Genomic DNA, 17,843 nt, shown 5'->3' with positions numbered 1-17,843 from the left:
GGTCGGAGAGGCCCGATCCAACCAATCGGCCAGTCACGCCAAGCCCCACCATATATTGCCCATTCCGAAAACTCACTACTAACACAACACATCCCCCCCTCTCCCACAAATAATCCTACTCCCTAATATATGATGGAAAGCGGTGGCTGAGGGTCAATCGATTAGGTGTGAATATCGATGACGAAGCTGTAAACCCCTCAGGATTGCTACAGATCCCATAGCAATATCAAGAGAGAACAGATAATCATTATGATACCACCAAAGTCGGTTATATCATCATTGTATCCCTGTGGAGGCTGGGCGAATGGGTTTCCCCCCAGGCTCTTCCCAAATAGGACTCCGAGGTGGGTGGGGAACAAAGATGACGAAAAAAGAAAACAAAATATATGGCTTATTCCTCCCAAAAACCACCCAACCACCCAAAGAGAACCCACTCTGATGTCTCTGACATCATTAGCTCTGAGGAAGAGACGATAAAACCAAGGAAGTCAACATTCGTAGTAATAGAATCAATGGAGGAAACTCCTTTGAGCAAACTATCACCTTTTAAAATTGAAAAAATCTTAAAACTCTAAAACCAAAGTCTATTAAAAAACAATTTAACGGCAGCCTACTAATAGAAACCCATAACGAAGAACAAACTAAAGAAATATTGAAACTAAAATTATTTGAAAACATCAAAGTCAAATGCTACAGACATCCAACCCTAAATACCTGCAAAGGAGTAGTGAAAAGCCACGAACTTGCACTTTGTCCCTTTGGAGGAAATCAAGACAAACTTACAGAAACAGAATGTGTTAGATGTTCGTAGAGTTCAAATAAAATAAAAAACAGTGAGAAAATCGATACCAATACATATATACTAACTTTTGATTCCCTCACCATACCCAAAGAAGTGAAAGTTGGATATATGAAAATAAATGTAGAAATTTATATTCCAAACCCCCTCCAATGCTTCAAGTGCCAGAAGTTTGGACACCAAGATCGGTGCACACGATTACCAGTGTGTGGAAGATGTGGAGAAAGCGGCCCACACATTGACTGCAGAAAAGATTTCCAGTGTGCCAACTGCCTTGGAAATCATGGCGCTGGCTCTAGATATTGTGAAATATGGAAAAGAGAAAAAGAAGTGACCAAACTAAAACATATAAAGAATATATCCTACCCAGAGGCCAGGAAAATCATTGAAACTAAAACATATGCAGATGCAACTAAAAAAACTACTCCAACCAACAATCAAAATGGTCATATACATGTAATGGATACAACTGACAAGAAAATTGATGTCCTAAGCAAACTAATAAAGGAAATGAAAGAACTATTAGAAGAAATGAGGAAATTGAATAGTGCAATGTCTGCAACCAATCCAAGGATAATATTAAGTAAAAACACTACTGAACCACAAAAAGAAACAAAACCACAAACCATTTCTACAAAAACAACCGAACAACCATCAAACACATCACAAGCCAGAAAAGAATCAAAAATCCCCCCAGACAAAAAAAATAACAAACAAAAACAGGAAAAGAAAGATCCCGATCTATATCTCGAACAGGGACTCCGACAGAAAATAGATTTGAGGGATTGGAGACGATGGAAGTTGAACACAATTTCAAATGATGAACAAAATATTACAATGGAATATCAGAGGGATAAAAGCAAACCAAAATGAACTCACATTATTAATAACAAATGAGCCCAGCAATTGTCTGTCTACAGGAGACCTTTCTGAAAGAAAATACTACCATCAACATAAAACACTACACATCTTACAACTACATAAATAAAGATACGGACAGAGCTTCTGGAGGCACATCAATACTTGTGAAGAATGAAGTCCCTCAAAGACAAATAAATATAAACACAAACTTGCAAGCAATTGCAGTTTCAGTGACTCTACATAGAACTATAACACTTTGCTCAATCTACATCCCTCCAAAAGATACAATCAACAAAACTGAGATAACTCAATTAATAAAACAACTCCCTAAACCCTTTTTTCTACTAGGAGATCTCAACAGTCACAATGTAATATGGGGAAGTAAAGAAACAAATAAAAAAGGAAAAGAAATAGAAAACATAATAAATAAAAATAATCTATGCCTCCTTAATAATCAAAACTACACCTATATGTACCCAGCAACAGGTACTTTCACCGCCATTGACCTTACCTTATGTGATCCTTCCATATATATGGACTATGACTGGAAAGTACACAATGACACCTGTGGGAGTGATCATTTCCCAATCATCTTGGAAAGTCTAAGTACTAGTACTGAACAAAAAACACCCAAATGGAACCTACATAAAGCGGATTGGGAAGACTTCCAGGAACAGTGCAAAAACCAATTATCGAAAAGAAAGATGAAGATGACCATTTGAATTACTTCATTAAAACACTCACAAACATAGCAAATAATACCATACCGAAAACAACCAAAACCAACAATCACAACAAACCTTGGTTCACAAAAGAATGCAGAAAAGCCATCAGAGCTCGACGAGCTGCCTTGAGAAAATGCGAAAATCTGGATTTCTTCAAAAACAACAGAGCAAAAGCCAGACGAATCATAAAGGAATCCAAAAGAACAACATGGAGAAATTATATATCCAAAATTAATGTGAATACCAAGGCAAAAACAGTTTGGAACATGATGAGGAAAATAGAAGGAAAGTGTAGTAGTACACCAATATCCTACATTTCTAAAGGCAACAAAATATATACCGATCAAAAAGACATTTCCAATAACCTGGCAGATAATTTATCAAAAATTTCATCATGTGACAGACAGAAATTCAAAAAGATTAGAGAAAAGGAAGAGAAAAAAATTCTATTTAAATCACAAAATACCGAAAAATACAACCAACCTCTTACCTTGCCTGAATTAAAAGAATTGCTAACCAAATCCCATGACACAGCTACAGGGCCTGATGAAATTCCATATGAAATCCTCAAAAAACTTCCAGAAACCTCAATGAAATACCTACTTGAAATTTTCAATATTATATGGTCCAGTGGAAACGTACCGGAGACCTGGAAAGAGGCCACAATAATACCAATCCCCAAATCTGAAAACTCAAACATCCAATCCCAAGGATTGTAAGGAAGGAACATTTAACAGCAGTGTTTTTTGACATGGAAAAAGCCTACAATACTGTGTGGAAGTACGGTGTTACAAGGGATCTGAAGGCGCTTGGACTAAAAGGCAGAATGCCAATTTTTATTGAAAATTTTTTAAAAAATAGACGGTTCAGAATAAAGGTTGGCACAGCTCTCTCTGACTTGAAGGAACAAGAGAATGGAGTACCTCAAGGGAGTATACTGTCAGTGACCCTGTTCAGTATCCGAATTAACAACATTGTAAAAAACCTTAACCCTGGGGTAGATTGCTCCCTATAAGTGGATGACTTCCTAATATGCTGTAGATCTAGATATATATCTATAATAGAAAGGAAGCTTCAATTGTGCTTAAACAAAGTAATGAGATGGACGGAAGAAAATGGATTTAGATTCTCCAAAAGAAAAACAAAATGCATGCATTTCTGCAAACTAAAGAACATGCATAATGATCCTGTCCTAACCATGGAAGGAATGCCCATACCAGTTACTGACCAGTACAAATTCTTAGGGATTTTATTTGACAAAAAGTTAACATTCATCCCACACATAAACTATCTGAAAAAAAAATGTAACAAAGTTGTAAATCTTTTGAGAGTGGTAGCACATACCGATTTGGGTGCAGACAGGGAAACACTCCTTAAACTTTACAGAGCATTGGTCCGCTCAAAGCTAGACTACGGTTGTTTCATATATGGATCAACCCGAACATCATATGCCTAGACCCTATTCACCATACTGGCCTAAGATTGGCCCTAGGAGCATACAGAACCTCCCCCATGAACAGTCTATACACGGAAGCACATGAACCCCCACTAGATCTAAGGCGAGAAAAGTTAGCCCTTCAATATTTACTCAAACTGAAGTCTTGCCCAAACAACCCTGCATACCAATGTACCTTCTATTCTAAATATGAAGAACTCTTCAACATGAGAGGGAAAACTGTCAAAACTTTCGGGCTCTGAATGGAGGAAAGCATTGAAGAATCGAAAATTCCAATCTCCAGCATTCACAACTTCATACTGCCTAAAACACTCCCATGGACCATGAAACAAGTAGAAATAAAACTGAACCTAAACAAAAAGTCCAAATCTACCACAAACCCTATTGAATACCACAACGAACTTCAACATTTAAAATTACAATATTCAGACTACACCTTTATCTACACAGACGGGTCTAAAAGCAACAATCACACCGGATGTGCAGCAACGTACCATAAAACCACAATGAAGAGAAATCTTCAAAATGAAGCATCTATATTCACTGCAGAGACTATAGCTATCGATCTAGCACTCAACATAATTTCAGAGGAAACCACCAAAAACTTCATCATTCTCACAGATTCTCTATCAGTCCTATTATCTATACAAAATCAAAAACAAGAAAATCCACTAACAACAAAATTAATAGAAAAAATCAATATCCTTTCAACTACTAAAAACATTCTTGTCTGGATCCACAGCCATGTGGGGATCAAAGGCAATGACAGGGCGATACAGCTGCAAAAAGATCTTCTCACCTTCCAACTGACAATTTTAAGATTCCACATACTGATCTTAGACCCCAGATAAAAGCATACATACAGGAGAAATGGCAACTGCGGTGGAGTCAGCAAGAGGGCAGCAAATTATACTCAATCAAACCTGAACTTAAGGAACGATGTCCAGACATCAAGAGATCACGCCGAGAAGATGTGATACTGACTCGGCTGCGCATAGGACACACCAACTTTACTCCTTCTTATATACTAAATGGAGAATAGGCGCCAGAGTGCATCCCATGCCAGGAGACACTCACAGTAAAACATATCCTAGTTGGGTGTGATGACCTCGCCCCAACTAGAAAATTATATTATACAGAAAGCAATATGGAGGACCTTTTTAAAAAGGTCAATTCAACAAATATTCTAGCATACCTAAGGAAAGTAAATTTATATAGGAAAATTTAAGGAAATTTAAAGTCACCCAAATATACACATCCATGTATAAATACATTTAATTTCTTAGTTCAATTTTATAAAAAAAAAGGGAGGAAAGGCTGAAACCAACTGAGACCCAGAACAATTAAATTTGTTGACATCACTCACTGGGCATGGTTGTAGGGAGGAAGGGTTACAGATCTTCACTTGCCAATGAAGCATTAATACACTTAATGGCATCCAAAGCTACAAAAAAAGTTTGGAAAGTCAATGCTGCTGTTCAGAAGTTAATTCAATAAACATTTGGTAGAAACAACAAATGAAGTGCAGAAATCTTGAAAATGCTTCAAAATGTTTAGAATTACTATTCCCATAAAATTGGAATGATTTTCTTGTGATTGTACTGTGATACTATGGATTGCCCACATGCATGCAGCTGGGATCACAGGATTGATGAAGAAGTCAGTTAAGTGAGCGGTGTTAAGGAAGACTGGCAAATCTGAACTCCTTAATTGGAATGCTGACCTGATAGTTGGTTGTCAGTTTCTGGATGGCAGAATAATGATGCGCTGAGAAAAAAAGATATGGCCAATTCTGGTGGTAAATTGAAAAAGATTGGAGATTTAGGATTTTTGGTAAAGAGTAAATATATTTGGAGAACTAACCAACAAGGGTTCAGTTTAAGCAGATGGCTGAGAGTCGAGAAGATTGTTACTTGGACTAATACAACAATCAACAGGCAGTATCTCGCACACACATATACCATCTGTACCTACTACTTGTCTTGTGTTTTAACCACAGAAATTGTCATCGAGCCACAGTGCTTCATAAGGGAACAAGTAGTAAGGATTACTGGAAATTAACTTGGAATATCTTTACTTTCTGTAGTGCAAAAAGAAATTTTTTTTATGTTAAATGGTGTGGCTTTCACACTTGAGTTTTTTGTTTCCAGAGTTCATCACCCTCTTATTTTTATTTTTTATTTTTTTAATTACAATTGATTGCACGTTCTTTGCAGATTAGTAGTGAAATACATTTCTCGGTTTATATATATATATATATATATGTAAATTTTTTTTCTTTATTTCTAGCAACGAAAAATTGGAAGTTTTCGTGGAACTGTAGCTGAGTAAACAATGGACAGTTTAGTTAGAAATGAGGAACTCCCACTGCTGTGAAAGTGTCACATGAAAAAAAAAAAAAATGAAAGTTTAAAATGACACTGTCATTCCAAGACTGCAAAAATTAATGATGACAATAAGAAGATGAAGAAACCAGGAGAGACTAGCACTTGCCAAACATTTCCAACCTCCAGATGTAATTGCTCTAAAATATTCACTTCTCCCCTCCCTCCTCCCACCACCACAATTACTACTCCTCCTACTACTACTAGATTTTTTTTCCCCCATCACAGAAATAAAATAGTTCTCCTCACTTTTATGACAACAAAAATTGATTTAAATAAAAAGAAAACAAAAAAAAAGCAAGGCTCCTAATTCTCCCTCTCCTCCCCCTCTCTACCATGATTTAAACTTTTTTCTTTTTTCTTAATGCCAGTTTTTGTCTTTTTGTTTGTCCTGACTCCTTGCAGGGGTGGGGGTTGTAATTAATTTTTGTTCAATCCACCCCATCCATCCATATATACTAAAAGAAAATATCTTAAAAAATTGTTATTTTTCATCATTTAAATTTTTTTATATTTTTGTTGTTAACTCTTAAGATTTCATTGTTTTTGTTCAAATATTCTACAATTAATGTGTATCAAGTCGATGAGCGATAAATGGGAGAGGGCAGGGGGTGGGATTTAATACTGTGATCCATTTTTTTTAAATTACCAAATTATTTATTTTTCCTTGCTTCCTTTTTTTAAATTTTCTTTGCTAATTACATTAACAAACATTATTTTTGCCACTCTTCTGGTTAAGGGGGAAACAATCATGATTGAGTTTTTTCTTTTCTATAGAAAACGAAATACTAAAATATGAATTTAATAAAATTTATGGCTAAATTGTTGCGATCCTATAAAAAAATCAGATCTTGGCTTTAAGTTTAAAAACCTGGAGAATAAAATAAACTAAAAGAAATCATTGATTTTAAAACTAAATTAGATTCCTAATTTCTTTTTGGATATATATTTTTTTTTTTTTTTTTTTTTTTTTTGTATATTGCAAATTCCTCTGCCATTGTGTAGAGGATAATTCTCAGATGACAAATAGTTCTTAAAGCTATAAATTCTTGGTGCATCTTTTAATGTCTAAAAAAAGCTTCCTGTCTAACTTGTCTCTAGGTTAATATCACACTCTCCTCTTTAAAATGAAACACAAAAAAAAAAACGGTTATATATTTTTTTTTATCCGGACTTTATATTTATTCATTTAATAAATTTACAAGAGTAATAGTCAATTTAGTATTTGTAGGGAACAAAAAAACTGGCAGACGATAATATAGTATTTCAAATCTGCTTTTAAAATGTCTGAATTGGTTGGAATAACCAGCCGAATGTTTGAATAGTTTCTCTATTATTGTAATAGACTAAATTTCTCACGTTTAACTCTTATGGACATCTGTTTTTATAGGTTTATTTGACAGTAACGTTGAAAAAAAAAAACAAAAAAAAAACACAAATATAAAGTCTGGTAAAAGAAAGAAGGAAAAATGTTGAAACTAAAAAGACTCATTTAGTATAATTGTAATATTTTACACAATAAATTTTTTTTTCTTTTTTGAATGATGAAAAAAGAAAAAAGATTTCGATAAATTGATTTTGTTTCCTGTTTTCTTTTTTCTATCTCTGAAAAGTTGATAAAAAATGCAATTAATTAGTTCAGTATTTGTTTTTCTTATTTCATGTTAATAAAAAAAAAGCTGTGCAAAGGTATTTGAACACACTTTGAAGGTACTGAAAAATGTTTTCTACTATTTCCAAGAATAAAAGTTGGGAAAAAAGATCAAGTCCTTTGGATTGATGGATCATTAACCATTCAGAATGTTATGAGTTGGACGAGGAAAGAATTGAAAATAATAAATTGAATTTGGCTGGCTCAACAAGTATTTGTTCACATTTGGCTTAAAGATGACCTTGTCTCCTAACAGTAGAATCTATTTTAGTTCTGGCAATTTTCATATTTTTTAAATTTCCCACATTGAATATTCAACGGGATAAATAATATCACACTCTCAGGGTTTAAAAATTCAACGGGATAAATAATATCACACTCTCAGGGTTTAAAAATTACAAGGGCAGAGCTGACTTATATGAAAGAAGGCTGACCATTCCAAAGAAATAAATGTTAACATTAACTGTGGGGAGACTACTCTGAATCCAACCTTTATTTCTGAATTGTATTTGGATTCTAACTACTGTTCTCATCTTGAGTGCCATTTTTACTTTCATTCAATGCAACCTTCGACATTTTTAGGATGTATTCTGTTGAACTCTGGAACCTGCATGGGATCCTTTATTTAATTCACAGGGGTAGCGTGCTCTCGTTCCATCAGCCATGACTGCATAGAAGCCCTAAGTAATTTGTAATTGTATTTTTTGTCGCTTATATTGTGGATTGAACCTTCAGAATGATGTGCGTGTGTGTGTCCCTTTTTAAATTGTATCTCCTCCTAGACGCATGGTCGTTTGATGGCGTGCAGTAGCTCAAAAGATTGCTAGGGGATTCAAAAAAGGGGTTAAAACTATAAAAAAAATGACAACTTAACAAACATAGCGACAATGGCGCCATTTGTGCATGCGCACAATCTGTAACAGATTTATTTATTTAGTAAATTTACAAGCGTATGAAAGCAGTTGTCTCTTTGGTGCAGTGTAGCATCATTGATCACTAACACCAGTGTTGCGGGTTCTAGCTCCACCATTTCTTTTTCTTTTTTTTTTTTTTTTTTTTTTCTTTGTTACATTCAGATATTCTGGACTAATAAATGTTACGTAATAATTATAAAAGAACACTTTTATATAAAAAATACAGAGAAATGTTTTTGCTGTATATAACAAATGTCCTATTCAAAATATATAGGATATATTATATATCGGCTTATTTGTTACATTCCAATAATCACGTAAATAGATTCAGTAATGGAATTGTATTGAATTCATTCCTAAACTATTTAACCGATCATTATGAATTTTATGTGTAATGTCTGTAAATTTGTATGTATTTGATTCGTTGCTAAATTAATTAACCGATCATTATTAATTTTAATGGTGTGTATATGATTATATTTCTGTGCATTGGCTTCACTCCTAAACTAATTAACCGATCATTATTAATTTTATTTATGTATATTTGTCTGTATATTTGTATGTATTGGATTCATTTCTAAACTAATGAACAAATCATTATTAATTTTAAGGATGTGTATATGATTATGTATTTCTATTATTGGATTCATTCCAAAACTAATTAACCGCTCATTATTAATTTTAATTATGTGTATATAATTATCTTTTTCTGTCTTGGATCAACTCTAAAACTAATTAACTGATCATTATGAATTATATGTAATGTATATGTTTGTACATGTCTATAGATGTCATATTCCAAAAATCACATACAATGTTCACTTTGTTAATGTATTTATGTGTACAAGGAATTCTATCCAAGTAATAAGGAATTTGACAGTATAGTTGACTCATATGAAAAACGTATGTAAAATCGAGTGGTTTCATCTTTATATTAGAAATAAGATACTTGCACAGTATCCTACCCAAGAAATAAGGTACTTGTGCAGTATAGTACTCACATGAAAAAAAAACAAAGAATCTTACCTGTGACGTATATAAGTTATTAAAATTGTAAATCCCGTTAATAAATAATATACTTCACTATAGCACCCAGATAAAAAATAAACAAATTCTTACCCCCTGATGGACAAAACATTTAGCACAACAGAAAATTTCATAAAAGTATTGAGTTCTTTCATTTATAAATTAGAAAAAGGTACTTGTACAGTATCTTACACAAGAAATAAGGTACTTGTGCAGTATAGTACCCAAGAAATAAGGTACTTGTAGAGTATAGTACCCATGTGAAAAGCAAAGGAAATTTTACTTGCGACGTACATAAAAGTAATCAAAATCTAAAATCATGTAATATATTCGAGTAGTATTACATTTATATAAGAAATAAGGTGCTTCTTTACTCTAATGTAAAAACAAACTCTCCCCTGTGACACACGGAAAAGTTAGCACAACAGATAATTATGTAAAATTATCGAGTAGTTTCATCTATATTAATTTATTTATTGCAGACTATTATTCTCATCTTTATTAATTGTTTCACGATGTTTCGACCAACTATTCCTCTGGCTTTTGTCAGGTGGTAACCGCGACAGATAGGAACTTTGAATCTCCCAACTGCATTCTCAGCAATCACTGCCATCTGTAGTTGTCGTCGTTTCACCACGTTTTGGCCAAGTAATCCTCTGGCCGGTTTTGGGTAGGATTGAAACCGCCATCTTCAGACAATGCTCAATCGGGAAGCGTAGAGATTCAACATCTCTGTCAACTGCGCCACGGGCCTCAAGGGCGATCAAGGTTGGATTTTTTTATCTTATAAATCCACGTTTATTTATCTGATCTTGCATGATCTGGTCCGTATATATATATATATATATATATATATAGGAATGTGTGTGCGTATATATCAAAAAAGAAAGTCATTAAAAACAAACATAAAAATCTTCACCAAATAGACCAAAAGCTCCCTCCCTACCTAATGAACTTAACTCTGATTGAACTCTTCAATATATATATATATATATATATATATATAATCTAATATATAAAACTCACTATGTCTGTGTGTCTGTCTCCGTTTTTCAATTTGTATCTCCTAGACGGATGATCGACAGACGATGGGCAGTAGCTCAAAAGATTGTATTTTTGGTGCAGAATTTTATTAGGGGCATTTAATGGATTAAAATAATTGCTAAGGTTTTCAAGTGTTCAAACTTGAAAGCAATAACACCTTGATGAGCATAGCACAATGGCGTCATTATGCGCATGTGTTACATTGAGTAAAAGAGAAATGTATTTATTAAGATATTTCACAACGTTTTGAAAGCGATTGTTTCTTTGTGTCCGATTACTAGCATGAGTGTTGCGGTTTTGATTCCCATTTCTTTTCTTTCCTTTTTTTTTCATTCCGATATTCTGGATTTTTAAATGTTATATAATGAATACACAATAACACTTTTATTAAAAATTTATTAAAAAAATACAAAGGAATGTTTTTGATTTACATAACGACAATGTCATATTCAAATATATATGATATATCGGCTTATTTGCTACACTCCAAAAATTACGTAAATAGATCGAGTAATGGCATTTTTATTGGATTTACTCCTTAAATAATTAAACGATCATTAAGAATATTAATTATGTGTGTATAATGTTTATATATTTCTATGTCTTGGATTCACTTCTAAACTAATTGATAGATCGTTATGAATTTAAATTGTGTATGTTTATATATTTTTATGCATTGGATTCACTCCTAAACTAATGAACCGATCATTGTGCATTATAATTATGTGTATATCTTTATATATTTCTATGGATTCACTCCTAATCTAATTAACCGATCATTATGAATGATTAGTATACGTATAGACTTATATATGGGTATGTATTGGATTCACTTCTATACTAATTAACTGATCATTATAAATTTAATGTATTAGATATGTTTGTATATTTGTATAGTCATATTCCAAAAATCACATACAATGATTACTATTTAATTTATTTATGTGTACAAGAAATTCTATCAAAGGAATAAGGTACTTGTGTAGTATAGTACTCATGAAAAAAACAAAGAAAATCTTACATGTGACATACATGAAAGTTATTAAAACCAAAAATCCCGTTTAATATTGGAGTAGCATGACTTACATATGAGAAATATAGTGCTTATTCACTTTAGCACCCAGATAACACAAACAAATTCTTACCCCTGGCGTACAGAAAATATAACACAACAGAAAATTACATAAACGTATCGAGTTCTTTCATTTTTACATTAGAAAAAAAGTTACTTGTACAGTATAGTACCCATATGAAAAACAAATCTTGCCTGTGGCATACATAAAAGTAATACAAACCGAAAATTATGTAATATATTCGAGTAGTATGACATTTATATAAGAAATAAGGTGCTTCTTTATTATAGCACTCTGTTATAAAAACAAACTTTCACCTATGACATACAGAAAAGTTTGTACAACAGAAAATTATGTAAAGTCATCGAGTAGTTTCACCTATATTATAAATAAGGTACTTGCACATTATCCTACCCAAGAAATAATTGTGTAATATAGTACTCATATGAAAAACAAATAAAATCCTACCTGTGACGTGCATAAGTCATTGAAACCGAAAATCACATATTCTAATGGCATGACTTTTAAATGAGAAATAAGGTGCTTCTTCACTATAGCAATAGATAAAAAAACAAAAATTCTTACTCTAGACCCACAGAAAATTTAGCACAACAGAAAATTACTTAAAAGTATCAAGTTTTTACATTTTTAAATTAGAAAAAATGGTACTTTTACAGTATCTTACGCAGAAAATAATGGTACATATACAGTGAAGTACCCATATGAAAAACAAAGAAATTCTTATCTGTGACGAACATAAGTTATAAAAATCGAAAATCATGTAATAAATTCGAGTAGTATAACATTCATATAAAAAGTCCGGTTCTTCTCCACTATAGCACTCTGATGTAAAAACAAACACACTCTTACCTGTGACATACCAAAAATTTAGCACAACAGAAACTTATGGCAATAATTTTAAATATGTGTTGTACATTACCCGTCCTAGGTAAGTTTTTTTTCCACATATGTGCTGTAAATTTCCTGTCACATGAAGGTACAATTATTCCATACATATGTTGTGTAATACCCGTCCTAGGGTAGGTAAAATATTCTTTTGCTCAAGATGGCAAATGATACATAAACATAAAAACTTCCGCTATTCTAAGAATAACAGGTATGTTCAAAATTTTTCTCCTTGGCTTATATACGGTCCCAAGCAACGCCGGGTGGCCTTGCTAGTTTTATATATATATAGCATTATATATATCTCTATATAAATAAAATTAACTCAATTCCCCCCCCCCCCGTGGGGGGATTAAAAATCACATTACATTCCAATGTAATGTCCCCACACTTCAGCACAGGATCTGAGGTGTGCTATAGGCCTACTACCCTTACAGTTCCTTGATATTCGTACGTTTCTATATTTTTTCCGGTGAGAGTTCACTGCCACAATCGGTTAGAATCAATGGAAGTTGTAAAATCTTTTCTCTCTATTAGATTCATACTCTGCCCGTGACCACTTAACACCGCTGCGGATACGTCCAAAGGGGAATATACGAGGAACACCGGTTTGAGTTCTTAGTTGCTTAAAAAATATGGATTGGCATTTTTCCATCTGGTGAAATGTGACTTTAAATTCCAGTTATTCGGTGGGTTACTTGTGCCATTTTATAAATTTCTTGTTCTTTTCTTGCCTTTTTTTTCCTCCCTTTCTATTTTTTCTTTTTGTAGGGCGGTGGGGGTTACGATTCGAAGGATTACTTAAACGAAACTAACTAACATTGGATTCCAGTTTTTACAACAAACTTTAACAGTCAACCACCAGCGTTTTTCAAATCTTGCACTGATTAGTCACTTTAATATTTTATTTACTGTCTTTATACTTCTATTATGTTTGCACTGATTTCATACATGATACTACGGGGGAGAGCTGACTTCCTATTTTCAGATTAGTTACTTATTCATTATTTATTTCTATACATTGTATTTCTGAGAGTTTCATTAGCACAATTACTACTACGCTATCGATATTGGAATCAGACAACATTCAAATTGGTTAACAGCAACAACAAACAAACCATATAAAAAAAGGAAACAAACCAACATTAAAAAAAAAATAAAAACCATGGTCAGTTTTCTGGTTTTATTTATTCATTTTTTTGCTTGTTCACTGAAATAAAGAAAAATAAATAAAATCTAATAAACATATTTCGTTATACACGGTAAGTTTTATTTAAAAAAAAATTTTTTTTCCGATTTAAAAAAAAAAAAAAAAAAAAAAAAAAAAAAAAAAAATAGATTTCAATAAACACATTTGCATTTTACATGGTAACATTTTGTGAGTTTTTCTTTTTTTCCTTTGGTATTCTTTCACGTTCGGGGGGGGGGGGGCATTTATAAATATAAAAGCTAAAATGTCTGTGTGTGCCAGTGTTCCTTCACCCTAAACTCGGCCTCCTCCACCTCCTGCTACTACGACAATCATGTCATGTTTGACCTAGAAAACGTTGACGGTAATTTCAACCACATGCAAGTGTTTTTAAAGGGCTAATTTTATCCGTATTCAATTGTCTCTTGGGCATAGGGGTAACGTGTCAGGCACTGTTTCTCCGCGTTAGCCTCGATGCTTTGGGTTCGAGCCTGTCTTCCTGCTTAAACCTTTTTCCTCTTTGACACCTTTTTTAACATTTGTTCGCAGTTTTGCTTTGTTTTGGTTTTTCAAATTTCGAGTGTATATATATATAATTTTTTTTATTTGTTGTTTTCAAGTCTGTTTCTATATAACCCATAGTTGGGACCCTAACAGGTACTACAACTCCGGGTCAGAGTGGACCTGGGAACAATGGCAATTAATGGGTGGCTCCACACTCCCCAAAGCCCACAAGCTGAGGCCTCACCACTGGATATAGTTCAAGGTCATATCCAGGACCGTCGCACAAGGAAGATTATTATCTCAATACACCTGTTGCTGACAAGTCATATTTATGTGTCCCCATGCAAGGACAGAATAAACACAAGTGTTAATAAAAGTAAAAATGGTATAACACTGTATTTTGTAGTTGCGTAAATACACACTTTGCGTCATAGGGGTGTTTATGTGGCAAAGAGTTGGTGAAAGAGCTGCAACCCTGTTTCATGGTAGAAGCTTTGTTATGGGGGGGGGTAGCAATTACGAAATCTTATTTACATCAGGTGATGGGCAAGGTGAATCTGACCAGCAATCACAGCATCACGCAATCCCATATGATTTGTGGCTTGTTTATCTTAAGTGTATTCTTTAAGATAATGACATGAAATGTAGAATAGAATCTGAGAAGAATACATTAAAAGCGGAGGGGAACTGCATGTCCTTTAACTGATGCAATCAGCAGACTTTTTTACAAGGTAGTCACCACTTATCAAGGCCCGGGAGCCACTCAGGGATAAGGGTTATTGCGTGTACAGTAATCAATGGCATAGTATTGAAGTAAGTGTTAGTATTGGAGATTTGATAAAGTGTCTGAAGGGGGCGGTTGATCAGGAATTTGTTTATGTTGGACTTGAAGACATCCAGATTGTAGTCAGTTGGGAAACAGGCAAACGAAACAGTTCCACAGGCGTGCACTTCTAAGAAAGAAGCTTTGTTCATGGAATCTGTGTTTTGGTTTTGGCACAGATAAAGAGTGGGGAAAATTTTTGACAGTGGTTTCAGTTAGATGGGTGTTTATCGTGAAAGATTGGCGAGGGGAGGGACCAGAGATTGGAGCTCAGACGAGCACTTGCCATGAAGTAACGATAAAACAAAGACAGGCTCGCAACGTCTCTCCTGTGGGAGAGGTTGCAGGAAAGAGAAAAGGGCATCCCCCACTAAGCCCATTTTGTACTCTGTCAAGGCAGGATAGGCTGTTTTTAGCAGAACTTTTTTAGAATTCATTTAGATATACAGTGGTACATCAATACCCTACCATAATTTCTTCCAGAAGACTATTCAAACACCGAAATATTCGACAACCGCAACAATATTTCCCTTTTTAAATAAACTGAAATAGAATTAATTGGTTCAGAGTTTAAAAGTCCCTTTTATCTGTAAACTTTGAGGATTTTATACATTTAATTGCACTGCCATTTCATGTTCCTTTGCCAGTGCTTAGTTATTCCTCGTTCCTCAGTTCCTTTTTAAATTCGATCGCCATTTGCACAGTTTTCCATTTTGCATTATCGGGGCGACGAATTGTGCCAAAACAAATTATATGTTCATTGTATTAAAGTCTACTGACTTTTTTGATACCTCAAGGTCCTTTGATCAACCCTATTTTTGCATAGGACAACAATCGAATTATGTGTTCCTGCCACAGTCTTGTCTGTCGAAGGGGTTGTGATGATGCTGTTCTAAATATAACTTGTCGCAAAGTTCAGACTTTCATGGCGACATGGTCTGAGTGGGGTTGGGTTGTTATACTACACTTCAAAATTATCATGACCAGAATGAATTACAACATTCCATTGAGGAACACAGCTGTTTTCCTATCTCAGTTTAACATTGAATTATCATCCATTTTTGGTTAAGAAGGCATTAACTTCAGGCTGGAACGATGAATTTGTCGCCCTAAAGAAAACATTACAACTTTATTTTAAAACTTTTATTGAAAAAAAAAATCAATTCAGGTAACTTGATTATGCAGTAGAGCTGACATCTATTCAATGTAGCCGCCTTCAGACTCAATCACTGCCACTATACGGGTCCTGAACTGAGAGCATGCCTTTTTCACAACCGTTGGCAGGAGTTCAGCGGATAGTGGCGATGAGACTGGCTTTGGTGTTTTGGGAGGTAATGTTGTTGATGTTCTTAACATATGACCAAACGAAGTAGTCTAGTGGGTTTAGGTCTGAAGAGGGGAGCAGTGACAGAAGGGTACAAAGTTTTAGTACTCTTGAAGCCAAGTCTGGGTCTCTTTGAGTGGCGCCGAGTCCTGCTGCGACACTCAGGATTTGCCAGTGGCTATCTCATTGCACCAGGAGATCACCACACTTCAGCACATCCAGGTACACTTTGGTGTTGACTTTCAAGCTGACTTTGAATATGTGAGGTGGCATGATGTGGCCCTCACTTGAAACCACACCAAAGACCAAAATTGTTGGTCATCTGATGCGTTGAGCTGTGCCCCTAAGCATTGAATCGTCTGGATTTGCATTTTGAGGGTGCTGGCAATGGTTTTGCAGTTATAACTTCGATTGATAGAAAGCATGAGTTGTACAGCAGTGCATCTCCAGTTTCGCTCGTGGAACATCATGCCACTTTCAGACATGAGAGAAGGTTCCTATCGCTTTTGGGATTTGTACACAACTGGCCAATAAGTAGATAGTCTGCAACAAAACAAATTTCATCATCTAGGGCAACAATTTTATCGTGTGCATAATAATGCAAAAGACAAAATTTTGGGAGGTTGTTAGAAGTGGTGATCATTCTGAATTTAATTTATAATATAGGATAATGATTCTATGATAAAGTCGAAATTTTTTCCAAATATTTTCCAAGCTATAATTTTTTTTAACAAAACAAACACTCCATTTATACATTTTGTTTGAATTTAAAAAAAAAAAAAAAAATGAAATTAAAAATCCTAACACTTTGTAATTTGAATTAAAAATATCTTTAGATTCCTAATAAAACTCAATTTTTTTTTTGTTATAATTTAATGAGTAAGTGTTCATTAGATTTCCAATTTTTTCTTACATTAACTATCTGAATCTGATTTTTTTTTTTTTTTTAATCCTTTTTTCAAATTACTAGAAGTATCCAAATTTTTTCTTTCACTTCAGTTTATGCAAATAGTATGACGATACTGCTAATTTGTCTCTATAGAATGGAACTTAGAACATAAATTAGTTTAAAATTAAATTTAAAAAAAAAAAACATTTGGCGTCAGCTATTCAACATCACCTATTTTCCATACGATTTTTTTTTTTTTTTTTTTTTAAATGTGG

The 17,843-nt window shown here is 33.9% G+C and overlaps 1 protein-coding gene across 1 annotated transcript in view; it reads left to right on the top strand.

Moving 5' to 3' along the window:
- LOC145255751 (phosphatidylinositol transfer protein alpha isoform-like) overlaps positions 1-7,801 on the top strand; it is a 164,331-nt gene extending 156,530 nt beyond the window's left edge. Inside the window, exon 10 of the mRNA XM_080114397.1 lies at positions 6,131-7,801. Coding sequence (XP_079970523.1) covers positions 6,131-6,172 — 42 coding nt within the window. The 3' untranslated portion in view covers positions 6,173-7,801. The remainder of the gene's footprint in view (positions 1-6,130) is intronic.
- The last annotated feature ends 10,042 nt before the right edge of the window (positions 7,802-17,843 follow it).

The sequence above is a fragment of the Euprymna scolopes genome, chromosome 31 (assembly GCF_053919585.1).
Source record: "Euprymna scolopes isolate OS-2025 chromosome 31, ASM5391958v1, whole genome shotgun sequence".
NCBI lineage: Eukaryota > Metazoa > Mollusca > Cephalopoda > Sepiida > Sepiolidae > Euprymna > Euprymna scolopes.
Note: the sequence above shows the minus strand (reverse complement) of the source record. Positions and strands in the feature narration are given on the sequence as shown.